Genomic DNA, 26,297 nt, shown 5'->3' on the forward strand with positions numbered 1-26,297 from the left:
AACATTTAATCTTCATGTAGATATACTGTATATGTGTGTGTGGAAGGAAGAGGGCATGTATTATATCAAAGTTGCTTACTACACTTGCATGACTCCAAAAATAGGATGAACATGCAAGGAATACATTTTTTTAATTGAAAAAAAAACATGATAATAAATAATAATGTAAAATGCACTGGTGATATTTTCCTCCTTGACATCTATAGTTTTAGCAAGCTGACAAATTTTTAAATGCTGGAAATTAGGTAATAGAGCAAGAGAGAAAGACATTGTAGTTTTCTGTTTTTTGAAAATGTGGAGAAAATACTAATACCCTACTGAAATAATACAAAATCATGAATTACAACAGATGGAAGTTACACTGAGCAGTCCTATCACTTTACAAATAAAAACTCCATAATCAAGAGATGTGTGAGGAATTGATCAAGGCTACACTGATGAACTGGCGAATGATAATGGGTCCAAGATTATACTCTGTGCCTGGTCATTCCTAGTCCTCTTACCATTTTGCCACATTGCTTCCAGATGTATGGAGAATGTTTATACATCTTAACAATCTGTGTTGCTCTAAAGCCTAAAAAACTGTTAGTAAAAACTAGTATTTCATTTTTGAATTTTCAGACATCAACCCATCTTTCTATTCATGTTGTGTATAGTTTATAACGGTTACAAATTCAATTAGCTAATTTTTTTTCATTTTTTATTACTTTATAATGTCCATGTTTCATAATATTGTTTCTTATGTTTGAGGTGATTTTTTTTAAGTGCTTCAGAGAAGGAAATTTGTTTTACTACTGTTGATAACTCAGGCATCGTAGGTGTTTCATTTATATATTTCATTCTACCTGATGAATTCCAGGTATGTGGTCATTTATCATTGCTCTTCGGAGACATACATTGGAACAAAGATGGGACTCCATTATTACTGAACTCTTATTGTACTACTAAACAGCAAGGAAGTAGAGGCTTAGTCTTTCTATTCCCAAAGTGTGATAGGACTTGGTAGTTGACTTGACAAGCATAGTTATCATGTCCAGACATTATCCTCTGTCACCATTGACAGATGTACTAGCCAACCCTGTTACAAAGTAAAATACTTATAATGTTATTACTTTAATATATTTAGTAATATAGAAAGTTTTATTGTTCCTATTCTCCTTTACACTTATGTTTCACCTAGAATACTTGAAAGTATCGGAACGTTTAACAATACATTGTATGGATTTTCTTTTTTGCCTATAAGACAAACATTTGAAGTTCCAAATTCATGTTAATTTGTAGATGCACAGGAAGAAATGAAGATTTAAGGATCTGAGGATCAGAGCAAATTTGTCTTTATATAATTGTAAATTCATGAATAGTATTTTAAATATACTTAAGAATGTATAATGCTTAAATTATAATTATCTTAAATTATACATAACTATAATATTTAAAATATTTTGAAGCAAATCACAAATATCTGTAAGTCAAAGGAATTTCCCAGAAAAAATTACATTCTCTTTGCAGAAGGTGATATACTATAGAAATTTTTCAGTGAGGGTTCACTGAGGGTTAGGGAAGAAGATTTATTAAAGATTCTTAAGCTTTTTATTTTTTTATTATTTCTTAAGTCACTGGCCTCTTTAATAATCTTATGAAAGGTATAGATCTAGAAGAAATGCATGCAGGCACAAACAGTATTTGCAAATGATCTCAGCTTCTTTGTACTTTCATCAAAGATCATCCATACTGTTAGAGTAAGAATTCATAGCAAAGTATGGGACATAAGAAGAGAAACAATTATTTTAGTCTGTCTTTTTAATAATATCTAATACTTTCCATTAGAAAATTATGATAAATTATAGACTTTTAAAACTGTATTTACTTTTCTCACCTTTTCATGCTCCAATCAGAGTCCTTGTTGAGTTTAGAAGAAATGATTTCCTAAGTATGGTTTTAAATTAACCCATAAAATTCTAGTTTTATTCTTTCTTAATTATAATACTGAGTTGATATTTGACATATGTACAAAAATGTCAGAGTTTAAAAATAATAGTGTAAGTGAAGTGAATCTAAAGAAAATAGATAAAATTCAATAAATATTTTTTAGCTAAGTTACAGTCTGCTTTTTAAGAAGCACAGTTTATTCAACATCAGACACAGCATTCAGCTTATAGAAAGACAGAGAAAAATTCCAACTTAAAGAACTTTTGTATAAAATTACAGTGTTAATTGCACCTTAGAGGGAGAGAAGAATTGTTTATTCATATCACTCTATCTGCAGTTATAGCTAAAGCTCAGTCTTAGCAAACATCCTTCTTTTTTTGACTATGTTGTATCTAAGCTATATGTCCATTAAAAGACTAAATGCAATAACATGATAATTAAATTTGTTGTAGAAGATGAGAGGAGCTTAACTCTCTACTATATGGCAGTTTTGAAATTAAAAAAAAAAGTTAAAACCCAGAAGTCCCCCAATTTTTAAATTCTTTTTATAACAGAATAGCATTTTAATGATTTTGTTAGTTTGCAATGCTACCAACATTCAGGATGCTCCTAAAATGTGAATTTAGTGCTAGGATTTGTGGGAGAATTGAAAAATATTCCATATTTTAGTTTTGCTAGTGGCATTAAAAGTGTCAATGCAAAAATTTTAAATGATTATTCTTTTCAAAGTAAGATACTTGAGCTCTCTGGGCTGATGTTAATTTTACTTATACTGGGATACTCGACAGATAACCATAGTCCAAGGATTCAATTCACTTTTAGTCATTACTAAGTATCTGTTATTCTATGTAAATCATGTACATTAATAATCATGTCCTCTGGTTTAAATTTGTGATATTTTACTTTAATTCATATATTTTTCTATTTAGATAAACACACCAATAATTCAGAAATAATGTCATTTCATTTGACAATAGATGGTTTAAACATAAAATGCAAGTAAGCAAACTCTGTAGAAAAGTTAAAAACTCTCCAAATTCACACTGAAGCTTCTTCTTTGATGTTTATGAAAAAAAAAACTTTGAAACACGATCACATATTATTTCAGAACACACACTAATGTACATACCATAAGGAAATAATGAGAACTACTAAAAAAATGTGAATTGTATGTAATTATCTGATCTTTTGATATGAGTAAGTCAATGATAGGCTATCGGCATCTTGCTTCTGTTCTTGGAATCTGAGAGCAGGCCATGAGGATAGCATGGGAACTACATTTTTGCTGGCTAGTCAAGGGAGTCTACTTGCAATTTTGAGTCAAAATTTGGGGATTTTCTTTCTTTGATGGATTAAAAGATGTCAACTTTCACTCCTTTAAGAATAAAGATAGTGCATTAATCATTTTGGGAAGGTCAAAATGAAGTCATTTAAAACCATTTTAGGATTCATTTCGGTTAGGCTACCACTGTCTCCTCATGATTTAGTTTTGAGTTTTCCAAATAAATTTTTATATAAGCCATGTCATAAACTAAGTAATCTTATTTAGAGAAATGAGGCATTGTCCTGGCAAGGTAAAATCACCCAGCACTGTTTCAGATTGCTTCAGGCCAATAGTTCTTGGGAAATTATCTTTTCAGTGCCAAGTAACTGTCTTCCCTAAGAATTTCATGATATTAAAAGTGAAGATTACAAAGCTGTGGGCCAATCAATGTGAAACATTTCTTAAAATTAATATCATTTGGTGAGAATATTACTGGCATTTAAGTTTGCTTTTATCACAAGTAGAGATGGCTTTGAGTTACTTTAAGCTTTAATTGTAGAGTACAACTGATTACATACAGTTCATTTCATTTCCTCAAAGCGAATGACTGAGCAAGTGTCCAGATGTACTCGCCCCATAGGCAGAAGGCAGAGAACAGATATTTGTACATTTTCTTGTATGGCACATGGTTTTGGTAAATTCAAACCATCTTTCTCAATAATTTTGTCTCAAATAGCCTTTTACTTTATAGTACTCATTACGACTCCTATATATTGTCAAGTATTTAATAAATTTCTACTACTTTTCTCAAGATCTCCATTGTATCATCTTTTAATCATAATAGTCATCATTTACTGTCTCTGCAGTCAACATTTTCAAAGCAATTGTGCATCATTGCTTAATTCACAGAACTGTGATATCAGGAATGGATATCGTCTACCTAATTTACTGAATTTAAACAGAGCTAAACACCCAATAATTTTATGCTAAAAGTATAATTAAAACATTTACCCACACATTTCAAGCTATGTATTTATCTCTCGTGCTATTAGTCTGTACTTGAACACACAATAAAAGCTACATATTTACTTAATTTTTATAATCGGTGTCAGTGTCTTTTATCGAGCATGATAGGCCTTTAATCATTGCAATGGAAACATTTGCCAGCAAGTGTCTTTATAAACTCAGAGGTGAAATCAGTAGCCAAGTCAGTCACATAGGTCAACATTTATAGTATCCTTATAAGTCATTAGTCCCTCTTGGCAGAAGCCCCAATACTTTAATCACACAAAGAATTTTTTCCCCATAAATATGTGTATATACACAACTTAAAAATAAATCTTAGCACTGTTTGCAATAGTTGAATAGTCTGGAAAATTGGCAAAAGATTGTAAAAAATAAACATAGGTATCACACAACACAAGTGTATGTTTTGAAAAGTTCATTCTACACATGTGCCCTTAGCTCTTTTTTCCCCTTCATTTGTAAAAATGTATAAATTAATGGTATGATCTTGAAGCTAAGCTGCTTATGATGGATTCTGACTTAAAATAACTTGTATTTTATCAAAGGCTGTAATTTTCCCATCTAAACAGTCGCACTTGCTACTTAGAAGATTAAGAAAGATTTAAATGTAATGCATTTCTGTACATACTATAAATTAAAGATCTAAAAATTTTATATTGTATTTTCAAAACATAAGAATTTCATATATGTGATCAGACATAGCCACCAGAAATAGAAAACTAATTTTTTCTCTTAGGCCATTTTTAAGACTGGCAAATATTCAAGTAACACTGCTGGTAGAAATTAATAAGAATGCCTCAGAAAAGCAGGTGCTTATCAATTACAACCATTTTTCGGTGACTGCTATTAGCTGAGGATGTTAAGTGGGTGTGTGCTTGCATGTTAAGCATGTGCATATATGTGTGATGTGTTCAGTATGCATATTTGTTTTCTCTATATATGTACATGCAACAACCAGTTGATTAAATGGAAGGCATATTTTCACGATTGAATCTGATTTCACATGGTCATTTACGAATGGAATTGAAAATATTTCATATCAGGTGAAGAAATAGGGTAGTTATATTTTGTTACTAACATTTGTGTTCCCCATTTTGTGTGATTTGAGTCATGTTCATCTTTAGATTAACAGGTGCTAGCATTGTATATTCTGCATTTTGTTTATTAGTCATGTGTTATTTCTAAATTTCATTTACTTGAAATCATGTCAAAAGAATTGAAATCTTAAACCATTCAGTTCCAAAAGGTGCTTCGCCTGTGTTAATAGGCTTCCATTGTGTGTTTTTGCAGCAAGCTTAGTAGTGGAGGAGCGAACAAGACAGATGAAAATGAAAGTGCATCGATTTAAGCAGACAACAGGGTCTGGGTCTAGTCAAGAACTTGATCGCGAGCAATATTCCAAGGTAAAACCAGTAGTATCCAACCAATAGTTTCCCTTTTAAAAATGTACAGTGTGTGTAGCAGGTAGGATTAGCAAGCGCCAAGTTATGTTAGAGAAGTTATCATTCACCTGATGGTCTTGCATCATAACCTCTGTCCTCTTGATATTTTCACAAGATATATAGCTTTGTAAAAATATTAGTTAACTGGGATTTAATGTTTTTTCTAAAAAGAAAATGTAAATACTTCATATTAAAGTCACTTACTTATCTATTGTCAATAGTCAAATTCACATAAATAAGCAAGATATATGAAGCTATTTTATTACTTGAATCTCATTTAATATTGCATTTAAAATATTAATATATATATAGATTTATAGTCAAATACTATTTTAGGTTGATATTGACTATTGAAATTTATTAGTGAATGACATAAGTTATGCAATGTGAGATTTCTTCTTGATCTGTCTTTAGTAAGAAAAGTAAGTGATTTCAAATTCTTAGAAACTGAACCCCACAATTTCAAGAGGCAAGAAAACATTTAATTTATACTTCAGTATTATTTTGTAAGGATGCACTAGGAGTTTATAAACTGCTAACTAGCATCTAATAATTTTAATTAAAATAGGCATAGAATTTTTTCACCTCATAAAGCAATTTTAAATATATGGTTTATTTTAAATATATATATTTTATTTATATATTACACATTAATTTTTATTTTTATATAAATATATAGTATATATTAATACTACAAAAGTGGCCGCAGCCTTTACAGAATAACCCGTGTTATAATTTTATGTCAAGAAGCCCTTTTGGAAGTAATAACCTTTGAGAAATTCAAAATTAAATAAAAACTATACTAATTCAATATTGTGACCTTGAAATATGAATGTAGAAAAACCTACTTATTTGTAAATATTAGAGGTTGATCTTTACATAGCCAGATATTCAGAGACTAATACAAAAAAATAGAGGTGGTCACAAAATATGACTTGTCACCAGACTCAGAGTCCTACGTATTGGATGCATTTTACCACTTTACATCATAGTTAGCTGTAGGAGGATTTCCAACTCAGACAATGCCTAGGTTCCCTGATGCAGTGAGGCTCAGAACCCTAGGACTCTGAAACAACACTTAAAACAGTAAAATCATTTAAAACAAACAAACAAACAAAAAACAAGTGAGCGGAATATCTTGATGTGCCATAGAGTTGCTGATTCCAGGTCCACAAGTCTTCTCTGTGGTTCATTCTTAATTATTATCACTTAGCTTATTTGTCTGTCTTCTTTATGAATATCATCATCATTTTTGTTTTCTTTTACAACAAATGCAGTAGCGATTAGAATGCAGGATAATTTAAGTGTTCTTCCTCCAACAGTTGGATGCAGTTATTTAGAAAGGTTCTTTAAACTGGGAGTGCTTCATTAAAGCTGGAAATGCCTTATTAATTTCTTAGCATTATGTGAAAGGATAAGGTCAAATAGAATAGCAAGTCAAAGTTAGAGCCAGTATGGAAACAAGAAAGAGGTAAACAATCAGGGTAATCAGGGTACTACTGAAAGCCTTTCTGGATCATTCTGAAGCAGGACTCTAATCATCAGTTGATCAAAAAAATTTACAAAATGAAGTGCCTTTGAAGTCTAAACAACACTAGGGGTGTCTGAGTGGTGTAGTCAGTTAAGCCTCAGACTCTTGGTTTCTGCTCAGGTCATGATCTCAGGGTCTTGAGATCGAATACCACCTCAGGCTCCCCACTCAGCACAGAGTCTGCTTGAGATTCTCCCTTGCCCTCTGCCCCTCGTGCTCATGCACTCTCTCTCTAAAATAAATAAATAAATCTTAAGGGGAAAAAAAGTCTAAATAACCACTCATACTTAATATTTATAATAAATCAAAGGTAGGTTTTTCTTGGTTGGGAGATTCCATATTCTCTGACTCATAGAAATTTAGAACTGAAAATACCTGAAATTAATCTTCTATTCCAGCTCTCTTATTTACCAAATTTATGAAAACTGAGGCTTACCCAGAATTAGTAAAGCCTTTCTATGGTGTGATGAGCCCTAAAACTCCTTATCTGAAACTCAGGTACTGCTGTGTTCTGCTTCTTACATCATTGAAATGTACACATCATTCCAGTTTAATTCAGAAGTTCTATGACTCAATTTGCAGGCAGTTAAATTATCATATTCTGACTTTGCTTCCTCCTTTGCACCTTTTTCTTTTTCTCCCGCATCCCATTTGGCTATTAAAAAAACCCATTATTTTCAAACATATTACTGTTGTTCTTACGGTATAAATTGATACTACCATTTACCTAAATAAAATTATGACATATTGTATCAATAAATGTGAGACCAAGGATATGGTATCTTTAAGAACTTATAACAGGATAGGAAAAATATATAAGGTAAAATAACAAATAATTAGCTTATTTTTTATTTTATATGTCAAGTAAAAGATAAATCCTCCACAGTTCTAATATTCATATTGTGATCTAATGCTTACAATAAAATTTTTAAGACGTTCCATTTCATTAGGAAATCATTTAAGTAGTTTTCCATTTTAAGTAAAGTTTCATTTCCAAGAGAAGGCATTTCAGTTAGACATCTCGTATATACTTGAGAAAAGTTCTTTCTCATTTTTTATCCTTTTTCCCCAACCATTTTATAATTTACTTTACAAAATTATATAATCAAGAACTAGTATTGTCATAAATTTAATATACATTAACTTTTGAACTTTATTCCTTTCTTGATTCTTTTTTAGTGTTTTAATCCATTTGACATTTTGGATGAACACCTTTGTTGAAATTCTGCTAAATTAGAAATTAGTTAACCATTCTCAAAATACTTAGAACCATGCACCAATAGAACTAGATTTTCTTCAGGGCAAAGAATTATCAGACAAATATACTATAATTCCTAAGATGTTTCAAACCTGACACCTCCTTTAAAATATGGAACCTCCCTAACCCCGTCTTGAGTAGGGAATTGGCACTAACTTTCCTTTTGGAAACACAGGAGACTACTTCAGGATCCCTGAAATGTGATACTAGGCTATTTTTTCAATGATGTTATACAGTGTTGCATTCCTTAATGATGGGGTGAAATTCATAATTGGAGGGTGAGTTTGCATTTAGGCACTCACATTTTAAAGAGTGTTTATGTTTCTATAACCCAGGAACAGCAACCAAGATTGATGGGATGGGTTTTGTAGGTAGCTGCTAAATGTGTATTATTATTTTTTAAAATAGCTGCCCTATAATTAGAGTCTGCCCTCACATCAATGACTTATTTCCCTGCTGTATGACTAGTATAAATTCCTCCCAGTGATATGATATTTCTCAAAATACAATTAATTTATTTCCATTAAAATGTTTAATCGTTAAATAGGAAATTTAACAAATTATTCTTGATGAAATATCGTGATTATTTAAACTCCTAACAGATCTTGAAAATAAGTAAATAATAGTAGTAAAAAGTGAATATAAAAGTCTTTCATTTCCTTCAAATAACTAAATGCAAAGAAAACTATGATCTTGTGTTAAAGTGATGGATTGTTCTTTGACCCAGCATTGAAAAATTTAATATGATATACAATCTTTTAAAAATCCCTTGTTTAATCTCTTTGCTGAAATAACAAAAGTCTATATACAAAAATGTTGAGGAAGAGATGGCTTAGAGAGAAGGAAGATTTCTTTAGTTGGAGAAATAGTTTTGTGTATACTCACGTATCCTATGCTAAAGTCTACACTGCTTATTATTGGCATTTGCCAAATAAAGGGAACATTTGTTCTGGGTGTCAACACAGTGGCAGAAAAATCTACAGCTGGGTAAATTTTTACTGTATTAGAACCCAATTCTTTCATATCCCCTCATGGACAGGCTGTCATTTCAGTATGTTTGGAAACATCATAATTATCATATGATATATGTACTTAGCAAAATAATTTCCAAGGCAAGTGGTATAGGACTTACATTTGTACCCCACTAACAGTATTAAATTCAGATCCTGCTATGTGAGGATAGCTGTGTAAAACTGTGCTTAGTTTGTACCACATCTACTCTGTAGATAAAAACAGTTCTGATTGAAATGAATCATGTCAGGATCATGGTATAAGATATAACAGAATTTGATGGTGAAACATTATCACATTACTTTAAAATGCACGTTATGTTAAATCATATTAATGTTAGATCATACATGAAGTTGTAGAAGTAGCTCAGTTCTGCACATACATGAATTTTCTTTTGGATTATAATTTAACATATGGCTTTCATAAACAACTTACTCAATTATGAAAAAAATTCTTTGAAAAGATAATTTCATTGATAGTCTATAATTTGGAGCTGTTTGCATACTTGATGTGAAATTCTTTGCCCAATACATACACATGAGAGGTGAAGAATTAAAACTAACATATAAATACCTTAGGCCTGAACTACTCTTATCTGAGGAATTATTAAGTAAACATGAATCTCTTTTGTAGGATTTAAAAAAAAAATACTGCTTATACTTCTTTTTGTATATACAGATCCAGGGTTTTAGCATCATTTTACTTAGTGTACTTTAGCAAGACAATTATTTATACAAATTTTTATAAATAGTGTTTGGATTATTTTAGGTTCATTAAAACTCATCTGATATGGAGTATCAGAGGATAGATGAGTTTTCCTACAAGTTTAATAAACATTTGATATTTTCATATCTTAATGCGTAAATGTAAAATTAAATTCCTAGTTAAGAAACTTAAATACCCAATGTTTAGCCACATGTTCTTTTATTAATAAGTTATATTATCTTAACTTCCAGTACCAAAAATAAGAGAAATCACTTATATATTAGATATTTTTAATTATATGTAATTAAGTTTAAGTAATTATTTTATAACCAATTTATTGTAATGAAAACACATATGTAAAATAATAATACATAAATCTACTTGCTGTGTCATCTACTGCAATAAAAGTCAAGTAGAAAGAAGAGTATATTAACTGCTCTGACAACTTTGCATGTTTTAATCTTCTACCTAATGATTCCTAAAATCTTAGATAATGAATATCAAAGACAAATTTAAAAATACAACAGATAGTGTATATTCAAATTTTAATAGGAATCCCATTTTTTTTCTTTTGACACTGAGCTGATAGTTTAAATCTGAAAATGTCTAATTAAACTACAGTAGAAAACTGGAGTCCAGTCTTTGCTTCCATTGCTTTACTCTTCTTTGGCACAGCCCCTCAACTTTAATACCAGCCCTTCTTTGTGAAGAGATACATCTTTTGAAGAAATTTGAAACGCTGAAGTCTAAGAACAGGGAAAATATATAGGTAAATTGAATAGTTTCGGAAAGAATCAAAATAGATAGAAGCAGTCTATACCATGCATAGAGGAGAGGTGAACAAATAGAAGCAGATAGAAGCAGTCTATACCATGCATAGAGGAGAAGTGAACAAAACGGGCAATAATGAAAATCAAAGCAGGAACAGAGAAACCGATACACTGGAAAAAAGGACATTTTGAAGTTTCAAGTATATGCCAGTAATTTATTCAATGAATTTTCCACCCAAGCATTTAAAGTTTCATAAACCATTTTTTACGACTCAGAGAATGTAGGATTTTTGTACTGGAAATCATATATAACCTTAGTGTTTCTATTATCTTAGATTCCACACCTACTTTTATGAAGGTACACTCTCACTTGGCATGGGCTAAGTAGTCATTAACCTCACCATGTATGTCTCTTTTCCCACAACCTGATGATGGAGCTCACACTTTCTTGTTTTTAATCTTTAGTATAACATACATAAAGATCAGTACAGAAGCTGTGATAACGTCTCTGCCAAATCATCAGATAGTGATGTCAGTGATGTGTCCGCCATTTCCCGAACCAGCAGTGCCTCACGCCTCAGCAGCACAAGCTTTATGTCAGAGCAATCTGAGCACCCCAGGGGTAGAATCAGGTGAGTTGGCAATACTGTTTATATAAACTGGGTCTGTATCCATGGTATAAAAATGCAACTAGCTTTCTTAATGTTCTTGATAAATACAGTTTAGGTAAAGCAGCAGAAACATTTCCCTAACGTAACTGGGACGGGAGTGGGTTGAGCATTTATTTGGTGTTGTGTAATATCGCCTATAGACCGTTCGGTACTATCTAGCATATAACTGGAGTCATAATGTTAGAGATTGCTCAGAGTCACATTTACGGGAGTTTCTTCTAATATGATTAAATCCTCAGAGCATCCTTTGGTCCAGTGTTAAAAAAACTTTTCCTGTAAAGGGCCAGATAGTAAATATTTCGGCTATATTGGACAGTCTCTGTTGCCTTTACTTTATGATGTCACTGTAGTGTGAAAGCTATACAAACAAGTGAGCGTGGCTGTACTCCAATAAAATTTTATTCGTAAATACAGGAAGCGGGCTACATTTTGCCCATGGGCTGTAGTTTACTGATCTCTTCTTTAGTCCCATAGCAGTTGGTCTGCTTTCAGAGTAGGGTTGAGCAGATGTGACACAAAATACACATCCCTAGTTTACATTCCATGAGTTGTAAGAAATTTGCATGAAGTTTGTTTAAATCACCAGTTGTGCTCTTGTCTTTTTACAATGCAAATATCCTGCTGAAAGGGAAAAGACCACAGGAATCCAAGTGCCATCTTACCTAAAGCAGGCTCAATATGAACAAGGCATATTTTATATTTGTTCTTAACTAGTTTCCAGAAATATCAGAAATAGAAGTCTCATTGAAGGAATTTGGGGCTTGATGAGAGGCCCAAGAAATATAAATGTTCAGAATAGGAGCAATTACCTTTCTAATACTCTGAAAATCTATTATCACACATTACGATGATGTACAATAAAATATCTTTGAACATTCCTTCTTTCTGGATTTCCCAGTTGAAACAAATTGAGAGTAATTATCTTACTGTTAATTAACAGTGTCATATTCTGATAATCTACATGAGCAATTTCAACTGATAATGATGTTTAATAGAACATGCTTATCTCTGTTTCTGATATTCTTAGCATGTGGTCCTAATGGAATATGAAGTTCACTAAAATTTAAGATAAAATTAGAGGAGCTAAAGGACATAATCACATTGAGCTGCCTGAGATCAGGGGTAAAAATCATTCTAAAGTTTCTTTTTATTGAAATATTAGTAAGATTATGTTTCAAAACTAATCAATTTAGCAAGAGTATTGATAAATAGGGCTTAAACAAGGACTTTTTCACGTTTGATGACTAAAAACAACTTACTAGACAATTATAAAACCATAAATCTTGAGGTAATTTTTATCTATATTCAAAATAGAGCCAAGCACCTTGAGTCCCTTGCTATAAAATATTACTGGTGAATAGAATTCATATTACTAGCCAACTGCAGGAATAATTTGTGGGTCCATTTTCATTCTCCTGAAATTTTAGGAATAATATTCTTCAAAACTTGATCTTTAGGAAAAAATTGGCTATGTGGTTTTTGAGGAAGAAAGCAAAGAACAGAAACTTTAGGCAGTGCGACAAGGGACAATGATTTCATACAAAGGGGTTCAGAAGAAACTACATGGTAGTATATTGGAGCCAGTGTTACTTTGTGGGAAAAATGCCAGTTTAACAAATCAACACTAATTATAACCATATGAGATGAAGAAAAAGTTGGAGGATTCTTTGTCTCCTTGATTCATATGACTTTTCTTACTTATTGAAGGTGGTGGGGATAGAGGTGGACCTAAAAAAGGTACAAATAAATTTCCTAGTGACACATCCGTTCTTTCAAGGCATTTCTGTTTTCAGCTTCCCTTTCCCTTCTTTGCAGTTTAGAACACATAGGAGCTCAGAAGTTTTTTTTTATATATATATAAGTGGATTAGGTAAATTTAGGCACTAAAGCTAATGACTAAACAAGTTTCCCCTTAAGCTAACGTGAAGAACTACTTTTCTTGCAGTCCCATACTTTTGGCCAGTGATTGATTCTCTGTATGTGGTACACATGTGATTTCTTAGACTAGCTAGGAGGAATAGAGAAGAAAAATCAGATATGGGATATGGGTAGCTCTTTCTTCTGACATTGTCTCCTTATCTTTTCATAGACTTCTTCCTCCTGAATATCCTCATAGGCACACAAGCACACCTGTACACGCACATACACGCACACAGAGTTATTCTGCATCCATCATCAACCATGTGGTAAAAACCTGAGAGTAGGTTATGGAATGAAAAAAAAAAAGGACATCAATATAAAAATGCTGTCTCACTAATTAGAACAATGGTTTGGGCTCTTCAGCTTTTAAATATTCCCTGTTCTCATAACTAACACTGTGAAGAATGATTATTCTCGATATAATGCTGCTTCTCATTTCTTTTTTTTTTAACTAACATCTGCATAGGTTTTAAAATTCTATTTATTCAAGTTCATGGATAAAAGGTGAACAAGTCTGATCAATTATGATGATAGAATGTATTTATATGTCATAATAAGCAGCAAACTTGGGGCACCTGGGTGGCTCAGTCGTTAAGCATCTGCCTTTGGCTCAGGTCATGGTCCCAGGGTCCTGGGATCGAGCCCCACATCGGGCTCCCTGCTCGGCGGGAAGCCTGCTTCTCCCTCTCCCACTCCCCCTGCTTGTGTTCCCTCTCTCGCTGTGTCTCTCTCTGTCAAATAAATAAAATCTTAAAAAAAAAAAGCAGCAAACTTTTGAATTCCTATCTTGTGTAAGGACATCATTATTTTCCAACACTACTTTAAAGTATAATACTTAGGTTACACACTCAAGGAGATTATAATCTATTTAAGAGTTTAAATTTATTTTTATTTTTATGTTCTCATTATATATGTATTCAAAAGATATATATCTTTGCTCTCTCTCTATATATATACACATATATGTATATATTTGAGTCAAATTTTCCTATGACACAAGAAATGTTTTATTATACATTGCATTGGATGAATTTTATTCTGGAAGTCAACAAAAGGATTTAGAAGACATTATAGCATTTCCAAAGACAGTGTTCAGTATCCTAAAAGTAAACCAAATACCTAGTATTCTCACAAAGGACTATAGGAAGAAACTATATGACATAATCTTACATTATGGAAAATCATAGTATATAGGCACTTAAAATACCATGTACGGTTTTTATTTCCTCTATCCAAGTATATTATGAACGAAGAAAATGTTGAGATAAGCACATCTGAAATGAGCAGTGGGCTGTACAACCTTCTGTATAATTTCTAGTTTTCCAAACACTGCTTACTACATTTTCCTATTAATGATTTGCAGTACACATTGTTTTTAAGGTATTGAGAAGTTCTTTTTTTTTTTTTTAAGATTTTGTTTATTTGACAGAGAGAGACACAGCGAGAGAGGGAACACAAGCAGGGGGAGTGGGAGAGGGAGAAGCAGGCTTCCCGCAGAGCAGGGAGCCTGATGAGGGGCTCGATCCCAGGACCCCGGGACCATGACCTGAGCCGAAGGCAGACACCTAACGACTGAGCCACCCAGGTGCCCTGAGAAGTTCTCTCTTGAAACAACTTGTTTGTCTTTGCTTATTCTAATATGCACCAAACTTATTTTATTGCACAATGCTTTTTTTTATAAGGACATTTATTAATTATTGAAGAGTTCTTGCAAGCAATTTGGGAAAATCTTTTTTAGATAATTAGCATCTTTCTTCCTAAAAGATAAAAGGCTATATAGTTGCTTCAAAGCCTGTTTGAGGACAGATAGAATTACGCACTTATAGGATGTTTACAGGTTAAGAAATATAAATATGTTTCAGGCACCTGGGTGGCTTAGATGGTTAAGCGTCTGCCTTCGGCTCAGGTCATAATCCCAGCATGCTGGGATCAAGTCCCACATCGGGCTCCCTGCTCCTTGGGAGACTGCTTCTCCCTCTGCCTCTCTCTCTCTCTCTCTCTGTCTGTCTCTCATGAATAAATAAATAAAATCTTTTAAAAAAAGGAATATAAATATGTTTTGATGAACAATTTTTAAAATATCATTTTCAAAAAGTATTAGGGATCGATGGGCCATCACTTGAGTCTTTTGTGTTTGAAATGATTATGCACCAAATATCTTATCCACTCAAGTATGCCACTAGCTAAACCACATGGTTCTGTGTGAATTGAGAAATGAGAATTGAGAAATGCACACAGAAATGCATCTTCCTCCAGATGCATTCTGAATAGTTCGTTCAAAATAGTCCAAAACATATCTCATTTTTTCAAAGTTTACATATGCAAGGGAACTATAGTAGGAAAAAAAATAGACTATGATGTTTGTATTTAGGGTAAATAACCTTGTGTAGATATAATGAATTAAAAGTTATTTTTTTAATTGTCACGAATTAAAACCGTTTAAAACTTAAATAATTGTTAGGGTGATTCTTACAATACAGTCAACACTTAATACCTCAAAATAAGCATCAGTAAAAATTGAGCTTGTGAGTTTTTCAGATTTTTCTGCATGTGCCTTACAATTCTAATTTAATATTTGCTTAAATATTCCTCAAAGAATGTTTTCTCATCCAACTAGAAAATATGTACAGTATATTAGTAGAAGTGGCACAGTTGACAATAAAAAATGCATATACTAGAAGTCAGAAAGAATAGGTTGAGTTTCTGAGTTCTTTGTGTTTACTTTTACATCTAAAGAACATAGTCATCCCAGAAAGGAGATGAATTTTCTTGGTCTAGCTCTGAACTTTTTTTTTCATCTTTATCATATATCGATTTTTTTTTCCAGGCAGACAAATTTCAGATGTTTTATACAAAACCAAGTTTTAAAAGCAAATACAAGCATAATCCTATAACTGTTCTCAGATGTTATACAATTTTAGAAGCTTTGTCAAAACCAACTGTTTTCCAACAGTATTCACATTTGTAACATGTTCTAGATCTACAAGGTTGGCTTTCTAGAGCTAGATGGATTTTAACAAACAAACTTGAAAAGCAAATTTGATGCAAATAGTTTTGGACCTTTTTTATCTCCTTTTTAAAGAATATTTTCAAAAGCAAAATTAATTGTTTTCTACATTCATAGTTTAAAAGACATGAAAGATTTTTTTAAGGTAGTAAGAGACTTTATTCATGCATTTATTCATTTCTTCAAACCTACTGATATGAGTACTTGTTATGACATGAGGTTTTTTTTAAGAAACATTATCTTCTATATACAAATAGTAGTCTTACAACCATAAATTTACTGAAATTTGGCATTTGGTGTCAGGTGTTATGCTGAGTGAAATAAGTAGGCATAATAGTAAGCATATACTGAGAGAAATATGTTTGTTTTTATATATTTATTTATAAACTTATATTTATGTGGGGTTTTAAAACATTATAGATTATATCATTTTGATATTTTAAATTGTGATAGAAAATAAATGCATAGGTTAATATCTTCCAGAAAATCAATTTGATACTGCAGTTATGTTTGGAAAATGTTACAGAAAATTTCAGGTGTATCTTATTTCACAATAGTTCTTCAATTCAGCAAGGGAATACAGGATAACATTTAAAAATAATCTTTGGATTTTTTTGTGATGGCATTTGAGAAATACTTAACTGCAAAAATCACTTGCTACATTTATAGCTCATAACAAGAAATTAAACTTTCATTTTATATGCTTACTAATTATTTTTTAAAGATTTATTTATTTTAGAGAAGAGGGAGGGAGCAAGAGTGGGATGAGCGGGAGGAGCAGAGGGAGAGGGAGAGAGCATCCCAAGTGGACTCAGCTCTGAGCACAAGGTCTGACGCAGGGCTTGATCCCAGGACCCTGAGATCATGACCTGAGCTGAAACCAAAAGTCAGATGCTTGACCTACTGCACCATCTAGGCGCCCCTTATACTTACTAATTATTAAGCCTGCTGACACTGACTATATTAAGAGTGATCAAGAGGGAATTTTTTCGTAGAACTAGCCACCCTTAATTTTGCATGCTCGCCTATTGTACTATGGAAAAACAGTCTGTTGAGATCTACAAAAGTACTGAAAAGAAAGAGAGGAGAATAACATGGCAATTTGGTGATGGGGACAGAATGAATTGGAACACAGTGAAAGATACTGGATACTGAATATCTGAGAAAGAAAAGATATTTTAGTGATCTTCTCATGGCTTATTTGACAGTATCAGCTTAGTTTTAATAGTCCAAGGTTGAATCATCACCACTGTTATTTCCTGTGACCAGATTAAAGTTGTAAAGAGAAAGAATGTGCCATGTGCCCTTTAAAAGGGGGTACAGTAAAATTACCATACCATACTTATTAACATACCATATGACTGAATGTGCCAGATATTTGAATTATACCATACTCATAACATACACAAAATACTGCTTGACCTATGAATGAAGTGACACAACAGTCTTGATAATGGCAAAGATACAGAGCTCTTAGGACAGGTGAGTAGGTTTTCCTGGTGAGGTTCTTCCTTGCAGACCATTTAAGACTGCAGTTTGAAGTAAAGCAGCCCTGGCCTTGTTTGAAACAGCTCCAGCCTGCTTTGTTACCTTTCTACTCTGCGAGTTCATTATAGATTCACCGAGATGTATTTACTTAAATTCTGGGAATGTCAGTAGAATAGGAGATAAATGCTTACTATACAATAGACAATGAAAATGGTCAGTTATAATAAGTTTTTGAAAGTTAATAGCAACCTGGAGTATCTTATAAAGATGGAGCTATCTGTGGAAATTATTGTAATTAGATCTTAGTGAGGACTCATTGGGGGAAAAGTAACTATACACTGTTCATGGAGTTTTAAAAGTATGTTGCAACATGTTGTTTATCGAAGTCTACTTCCCTATAGTTTTATTCCTTCTGTTAAAAGTGAATTATAGATTCTTTTTTTAAATTTAAAATATTTTAAAGAGCATGTTCAATGGACATCATAGATAATTATAATTAGAACATTTTCTTTAATTAGAAAAATAAGTCAGTGTGTCTTTGGAAGAAAGTATGAAAAATTTATTCAAGTCTATATATGAATGTGTGTAAATTTTTTCCAGTAATTTTCTAATTTAATTTAACCTAAAAGGAGTTGCATGTTTAATATTCTATTGTTAAAACAAGAATATAATTCTCCCTGCCTTATTCTTATTTTCCCCACAATATATAAGAAGTTAACTTATATGCTGCTAACAGCACATCTTCAGTATAACATATTATTAAAGATGTATAAAGTTTAGACATCTTTTAAATGCAAGGAAAATAACATAAGTGATAAATCCTAAGGTGAATTGACAATATTAGAGCAACTTTCAAATGCAAGCATTTTATTCCCTGGGAATACTTTTCAAAGAGAGAAAAATCTGTCCCCAGAATTCAAATTCCTCGTCACTGTATAGGATCTGTTTGTAGTTGTAATCTTTGCCATTGAGAAAAGGTGAGGAACAGTGTTTTTAGTGTGGGGTTATGACCAATGTCCAGCAGTACCACCATTTGGATTCATGCCAGATACGGGAATGTTTTGCTTCTATAAGAGATCAGTCTTAGGTATAAGAAACCCCCTGTTGCTAAGATGTTGACTAACTTTGCTTCAATGCTATATAATCTTCAGAGCACACGAGGACTTCCTCAAGGGCCAGTTATGTCACCCTTTTGTCTTTGATGTGTTGTATTACCACACAGACCAGCTATATTAAGGATGCTCAGCACTATAGTAGCTACCAAATAGCAGGAAGACTGTTTTGAGAAGAACGCAAATTGTTACTATATTTTTATGCCAAAAAATATATAATGGAAAATTTCTAACAGATTCTTAGGTTTCTATTTAACACACTGTGTTTACATGTTTATATTTGCACATTGGAGAACCAAGTGGAGATTATAAACCTCGCTGTATTATGTTGACTGGCAGCTAATTGTTTTATTGGTCACCAGGCATGAACTCTGGTTATCAATATTAAATACCCTCTCTTTGGGTAAATATTCAAACTTCTGTGGCAATTATCCTGTTATTTGGAATGGATACAATATCCTTTTACTTTGAACCAGTGCTCTCCAAACTTCCCCTATTTCGTGTGTCACTTTCATAATTTTGCCATAAGTACAAATACGTTTATTATTTTTTTATTAACTTTATTTTATTGTTAGTCACCATACATTACATCATTAGTTTTTGATGTAGTGTTCCACGATTCATTGTTTACATATAACACCCAGTGCTCCATGCAGAACGTGCCCTCTTTAATACCCATCACCAGGCTAACCCATCCCCCTACCCTCCTCCCCTCTAGAAACCTCTGTTTGTTTTTCAGAGTCCATCATCTCTCCTGGTTCGTCTCCCCCTCTGACTTACTCCCCTTCATTCTTCCTCTCCTGCTATCTTCTTCTGTTTCTTTTTTCTTAAAATATGTTGCGTTATTTGTTTCAGAAGTACAGATCTGTGATTCAACAGTCTTACACAATTCACAGCGCTCAACCGTAGCACATACCCTCCCCAATGTCTATCACCCAGCCACCCCATCCCTCCCACCCCCGACCACTCCAGCAACCCTCAGTTTGTTCCTGAGATTAAGAATTCCTCATATCAGTGAGGTCATATGATACATGTCTTTCTCTGATTGACTTATTTCACTCAGCATAGGCATTTCAGTTCTGACTCCCCCCTGGGCCTGCCCTAAATTTCTCTACAAAACCTCCCAAGGCATTCATAATCCATTCAGCAACCTGTTTTCAGTTCCCTCTTGGTCTTTTGGCTAAGGGGATTTACCTTTCTTCTGAAACTGGGTTTGTATTCTAATGCGTATTTGTTGTAATTTTCACATAATTTCTAGGCATTTGGGAGTGAAAAGATATTCAGAATGGATCATCTACCACATTGCTAGAATAGATGTTTAATATTTAAGGTATTACTATTTTCTTGAGTTTTTAAATTTACTTAAAGAGTAATCTTTAAAATGAAATTAATGAATAAAAAAATAATTGCAGGTGTAAAAAGCAAGAACTATGGACCTAGGGACTTTATCCCAAGGTAGAGAGCAAATGTCAGGGAAAGGCAAAGAAAACTGGATCTTGAAGTGGCAGTGAGGTCTAAGTGTTGAGAAAATAGCAGTCAGGAACACCAAGGAAGAAGACGAAGGGAGCTGAGGGCAGGAAAATGCGGACAGAGAGGAGCTCCAGCTGAGAAAGGACCACTTGAGATGCGAGGAAGAATGGTAGCTGGGGCATGGAGAAATCGTGTAAGAAGTAACGGGAGGTTACAGCTAAGATAGAGAAAGAGATTCTGGGAACTCAGAGGGTGTTGGAATTTAAGGAAGGAAAATCGCTCCTCTGATAAAAGGAGCGATTAGTAATCATCAAATAAAGAGCATCTCTTAATTAGAGGTCCAAAGCCTGGACAGTCTGTAGGCTGTTTTCCTCTTTTTTTTTTTTTTAAGATTTTATTTATTTGATAGCAAGAGAGCACAAGCAGAGAGAGCAGCAGAGAGAGAGGGAGAAGCAGGCTCCCCACTGAGCAGAGAGCCCGATGCCAGCTCAATCTCCGGCTCAATCCCAGGATCCCAGGATGCTGGGATCATGACCTGAGCCCACGGCAGATGCTTAACGGACTGAGCCACCCAGGCGCCCCTGTAGGCTGTCTTCCTGCCCTTAAAGGCTACTTTCAACTCAGATGCCAATCCTTGATTCAGTCAGCTGTGGCCAAGATGACAGGATACTGAATAGGTTACACTGGACACAAGCAAATGTCTATGACCTTCTTTATTCCCGTGGTAGCAGTGTAACTGGGAGGCATGTCCAATACAGGTTGCTGATAAGCAAAAAACAAAACAGTAGGAAAAATTATAGGTCTTCACATTCCACAGATTGTTAGAAAATAATTGCTACACCTTGGTGAATGGTCACTGCACCACAAGTTCAGTGAGCCCTTGAACAGCATGGGTTTGAACTGCACAGGTCCACTCATATGTGGACTTTTTTTCAGCATATACAGTATATTTTGTCTTCTTTGTGAGTTTCTTACTAATGTTTTCTTTTCTCATTATACTATGCATAATACACAAAATATGTTAATCAACTATTTATGTTTATCGGCAAGGTTTCTAGTTAACAGTAGACTATTAGTATTTGAAGTTTTAGGGGAAACCAAAGGTTATAGGCAGATTTTTGACTGTGTAGGGTGTCAGTGTTCTTGGCCCCCACATTGTTCAAGAGTCAACTGTAATTAGAATTTCATGGACAGGGCGCCTGGGTGGCTCAGTCATTAAGCATCTGCCGTGGGCTCAGGTCATGATGGCGCCTTCTCAGTCTCTCAAAAAAGAATGCATAGAAGTAAAATATATAAAACACCTACAAAAAAGATGGGATCGAGCCCCACATCGGGCTCCCTGCTCCCTCTCCCACTCCCCCTGCTTATGTTCCCTCTCTAGCTGTCTCTCTCTCTCTGTCAAATAAATAAATAAAATCTTAAAAAATAATTTCATGGACAGTGTGGCACTGAGCAAAGATGTGTGGGTATATTGAAGGTAGAGACAGATCCATGTCCATGGAGAAGATTTAGAGCTTACATAAGTTACGCATAAGCAATCAATACAAGTTGTCTACAGCATGTATTTAGGAAGTTTCTCATCCAGTCATATTGATAGATAAGAAATGTGTGATACAAGATTATTTTTTAATGTTTTGGTATTCACTGAATATTGTACACCAGCTTTTGTTGAACTGTGTGTGTGTGTGTACAAACACATATTTAATTGCATTTATAATAGCCTGGAAATACATGAAGATCTATATTTTTAACTATCTATTTGCAGTCATTGAGATCCTAAGATATTTCTTAAAACAAATATAAAAACATATTGGCTTACTTAGTATTTGAACAGAGTAATTATATTCCTCCCACCCCATTATCCACCTGGTTCCCAAATCAAAAAACTGGAAGCCACCCTAATTTTAACCCTCTCCCGTCCTCCTCCTAATGCATTGTTCCTCAATGCTTTTGCCATTATCAACCCCCTAAGGAGCCTTTAGATGTTATTTTCCTAATTATCCTTCCCAGGTGACCTTTTAATGTCACAAATTACACTGTATCTGTTTATATACTGTGGCTCTTTAGAGGACCACAAGCCATTTTATCTAAGAAATGTTTACCCCTCTTACCTCCACCAAGAACCAGTTATTATTTGGAAGCATACCACTCCCGTTGAGATTGCATACTGAAATGAGTCATCAAGACTGACTGATTTTGCTTCCTACATAGAACTCCATGATCATGCACTGAAGATTACAGAGAACAGAGGTTTTTATTTCTCTCTAATTGCCAGCTGAAAACTACCCAAGTTTTTTAAGAAAGATACTAATAACCTGATCTAGCATGAACCTAGGAGACAACCACATCCTTAAATTATAAATGATAAAAAAACAACTTTCAAAATCAGTGAAATCTGGACTAAAATGAGGCAAACATCAAGAGTAGATGCTGACTTATTCACCTACTGAATAGAATGTAGAGCTCTCTAAAATAAATGGCACAGCTTTGGAAAGCCTAATCAAAAAATTTCCCGTCTAGAATCTGTGATAACTTGGGACAGTTTTAGCACTGGAAAACACTGAAATGATGTTTTATGCTTCAGAGTAGCAGATGACATCACCTCAGAGAAGCCTCACAAGTTTGCTATGGCAGAGAGGCTGTTAGGGGGACACATAGGGATCGATACGGCAAAAGTTATTTGGTGTAGTTCACAAAGAAAGAAATTGCTATAGCACAATTACAATATGTAAATCTTCATTACTAACCTTTAGAGATTTTGAAAACATCACTGGTCTGGATAATTCTACCATCATTCAAAACTAAGCAATAAGATGACACAGTTCTTCCAGTTCCAGGCATGGTAATATAGTTTGTATCAGACTAACCTTCCCACCTCCAAACCAGCAAAAACAAACAAGCAAATGTTTGAGGGTATTTGGAAGGAATAAAACAGGCAGAAATTTGAAGGGCTTCAATCTTTGAAAGAAGGGAAGAACATGATGTAAGTGCCAAATTTACCCCAGCTTTCTCTGAAGGTACTTTGCAGTTCAGTGACATGGGATATAGCCCAAGCAGAAAGCAGGATTGGTACTGGACTGAGGAGGCAGATCACAGGTCAGGAACTGACAAAGGAAAGGAGCTGGAAACTGTGCATGGAGGGCTCCAAAACTTGCTACAGATTCTCCTAAAGTAATTTGTTGACTCCCGAGGTGAGCATCCAAAGGGAAAGACTCCAAGGAACCAAAAAGCGGTGGCTAGAAGATTAAAGAGCTGAGCAAAGATTCCAGTGGGTGCTCAGGGCTGAGGAGACACAGATCACCTTCAAGTTCCACAGTCAGAGGGGCTTGAAAAGTACCTTTAGTTTCTCATACAAATTCCAGAAGGGCCAAACTCTGGGGTTATGCATTACACTCTATGAGTAACAGCAGAGCTTTAAACCCAGCTCTGAATAGGAACAAGATAACTTCTCTCTGCCAACCAAAAGAAAATTTTACCCTTATTGAAGGAAAACAAGAGAGCAAACATTCCCAGTGTCTGGCATCTAATTAAAATTTATAAGGCATGATTTAAAAATTAAATAGAAAAGGACCAAATGAATAAAAACCAACAGCAGAGTTTTCATATAGGGCCTTCAAATATCCATGATTAATATGTTCCAGAAAACAAAGGATAATGGATGTTTTCTGCAGAGACCTGGAACCCATTCTAAAAAAAAGTTAAATGGCAATTCTAAAACTAAAAGATACAAAACAAAAATTTAATAGGTGGGTTTAATGGCATATTAGAAGCAGTAGAACGGAGAATTCTTGAGCTGGTCAATGAAAAGTATATAAATCGATGCACAAAGAGAAAACAGGAAGTAAATTGGAGGACATACAAGACACGTGGGCCCTAATGAAAAGGTCTAATCTACATATAATTTGGATCCCAGAAGGAGAGGAAATGACAGTAACAATACTTAAAAACCAAGGTACTAGCTGAGAGTTTTCCAAAACTGATGAAATACATCAAATTATGAATCCAAAAACCTTTTAAAAATACCAGGATGTAAAAAGAGGGAAAAAAGTTTACCAATATCATGATCAAAGTACTGAAAACTAAAGAAAAAAACGTTTCTTAAAAGAATCTCAGGGGAAAGAAAGAGACATGAAGTTCACTGAAGCAATAAGACTGGCTGAAATTTCAGTAGATTCTATGAAAGCCAAAAAAGCAATGGAATGACCAAAAGGAAGAATGCTATAGGGAAAAAAAAAAAATCAAACAAAAAACAAAACAAAGAAATCTTCCAGCCTAAAATTTTATGCTTAGTAAATATTATCCAGCAAAAATATCCTACAGACAAGGAACGAAGGGAGGCAGGGAGGGAGGAAGGAAGGAAGGAAAGGAGGGAGGAAGGGAGGAAGGAATAAAACAGGTAGGAGAATTCATCACCAGTAGACCTGCACTCCATGTTGAAGGAAAATGTCCCCAGTTGGAAGCACTAAATTTGAGGAAAGAATGAACACTAGAAAGAGTTAATGATGATAACAACATCTTGTGGTAGTTAAAACATGTGGAAGCGGGCACCTGGGTGGTTCAGTCGGTTAAGCATCGGACTCTTGATTTCAGCTCAGGTCATGATCCACTGGGCATGGAACCTGCTTAAGATTCTCTCTCCCTCTCCCTTTGCCCCTCCCCTACCACTCGTGCGGGCGCACATGCGCCTTCTCGCTCTCTCAAAAAAGAATGCATAGAAGTAAAATACATAAAACACTTGCATAAAAGATGGAGAGGAAGGAAATGAAATCAAGCTGTTCTAAAGTTTTTGCATTCTTCTGAAAGTGATAAAATATCTAATTTAAGGAATTTTCTGATAAGTCGAGGTATATATGTTTTTAATCCTTAGGGTATCCACTAATAAATAATAGAAGAATACATAACTCAGATGCTAATAGTAGAGAGAAAGATACCGAATTAATCTAGTTAGGCAAAAATGGAGGTGAAGAAAAAAGAAGAAACATGGTGATTAAAAATAAGTGGCAAGTGATAGGGTCAATTCCAGCTATCTCAGTAATTGTATCAAAAGTAAATGGACTAATACTTATAACCAACGTCATGACATGAAAAAAGGGAGATATCAGTGTAGGATACATAAATATTTAAATGGTATAAACAGTAGTATGCCAGTAAGTTTTACAGTTCAGATCAGGGTTAGCCAAACTATGACTGGCAAGCCAAATCTGGCCCACTGCCCTTTTTTTTGTGAATAAAGGTTTATTGGAGCACATCTATGCTCATTTGCTTATATATTATCTATGGCTCTTTACCCACCATGATAGTAAGGTTGAGTAATTGCAGCAGAGACAATCTGGCCCACAAAGCCTAAAATATTTACTATCTGGCTCTTTACAAAATAAGTTTGCCTAACCCTGACTTAGATGAGCTGTACAAATTTCTTGGAAAGTACAACTTACTAAACATGAGGTAAGAAAGAATAAAAACTTTGAAGAGTCAGATATCTATTTTTTAATGATTCTGTAATTATTTTAATGTTCCCAAAAGGAAAACTCCTCACCCATGTGGATTCACTGGTAAATTATTCCAAGTATTTAAGGAATGAATGCTCTCAGGCATATACCAATTACTCTAGAGAATAAAAAGTTCAAGTAAAAATACTTCCTAAATCTTTTTGTGAGGCCAGCCTATCTTTGATAAATTTGATAAGGACATTA

The 26,297-nt window shown here is 33.9% G+C and overlaps 1 protein-coding gene across 49 annotated transcripts in view; it reads left to right on the top strand.

Moving 5' to 3' along the window:
• The window catches only part of RIMS1 (regulating synaptic membrane exocytosis 1), a 487,750-nt gene that overhangs the window by 379,430 nt on the left and 82,023 nt on the right, over positions 1 to 26,297 (top strand). For 37 of the 49 annotated variants that reach the window (XM_073905183.1, XM_073905188.1, XM_073905189.1 and 34 more), the window contains 2 exons: positions 5,510 to 5,622; positions 11,402 to 11,568. The exons of the other annotated variants lie outside the window; for them this stretch is intronic. In XM_073905183.1, the coding sequence (XP_073761284.1) occupies positions 5,510 to 5,622; positions 11,402 to 11,568 (280 nt within the window). The remainder of the gene's footprint in view (positions 1 to 5,509; positions 5,623 to 11,401; positions 11,569 to 26,297) is intronic. 49 annotated transcript variants of the gene reach the window in all.

This window comes from Callorhinus ursinus, unplaced genomic scaffold, assembly GCF_003265705.2.
Source record: "Callorhinus ursinus isolate GAN/ISIS: 27379988/994484 unplaced genomic scaffold, GSC_fseal_2.0 scaffold22, whole genome shotgun sequence".
Lineage (NCBI taxonomy): Eukaryota > Metazoa > Chordata > Mammalia > Carnivora > Otariidae > Callorhinus > Callorhinus ursinus.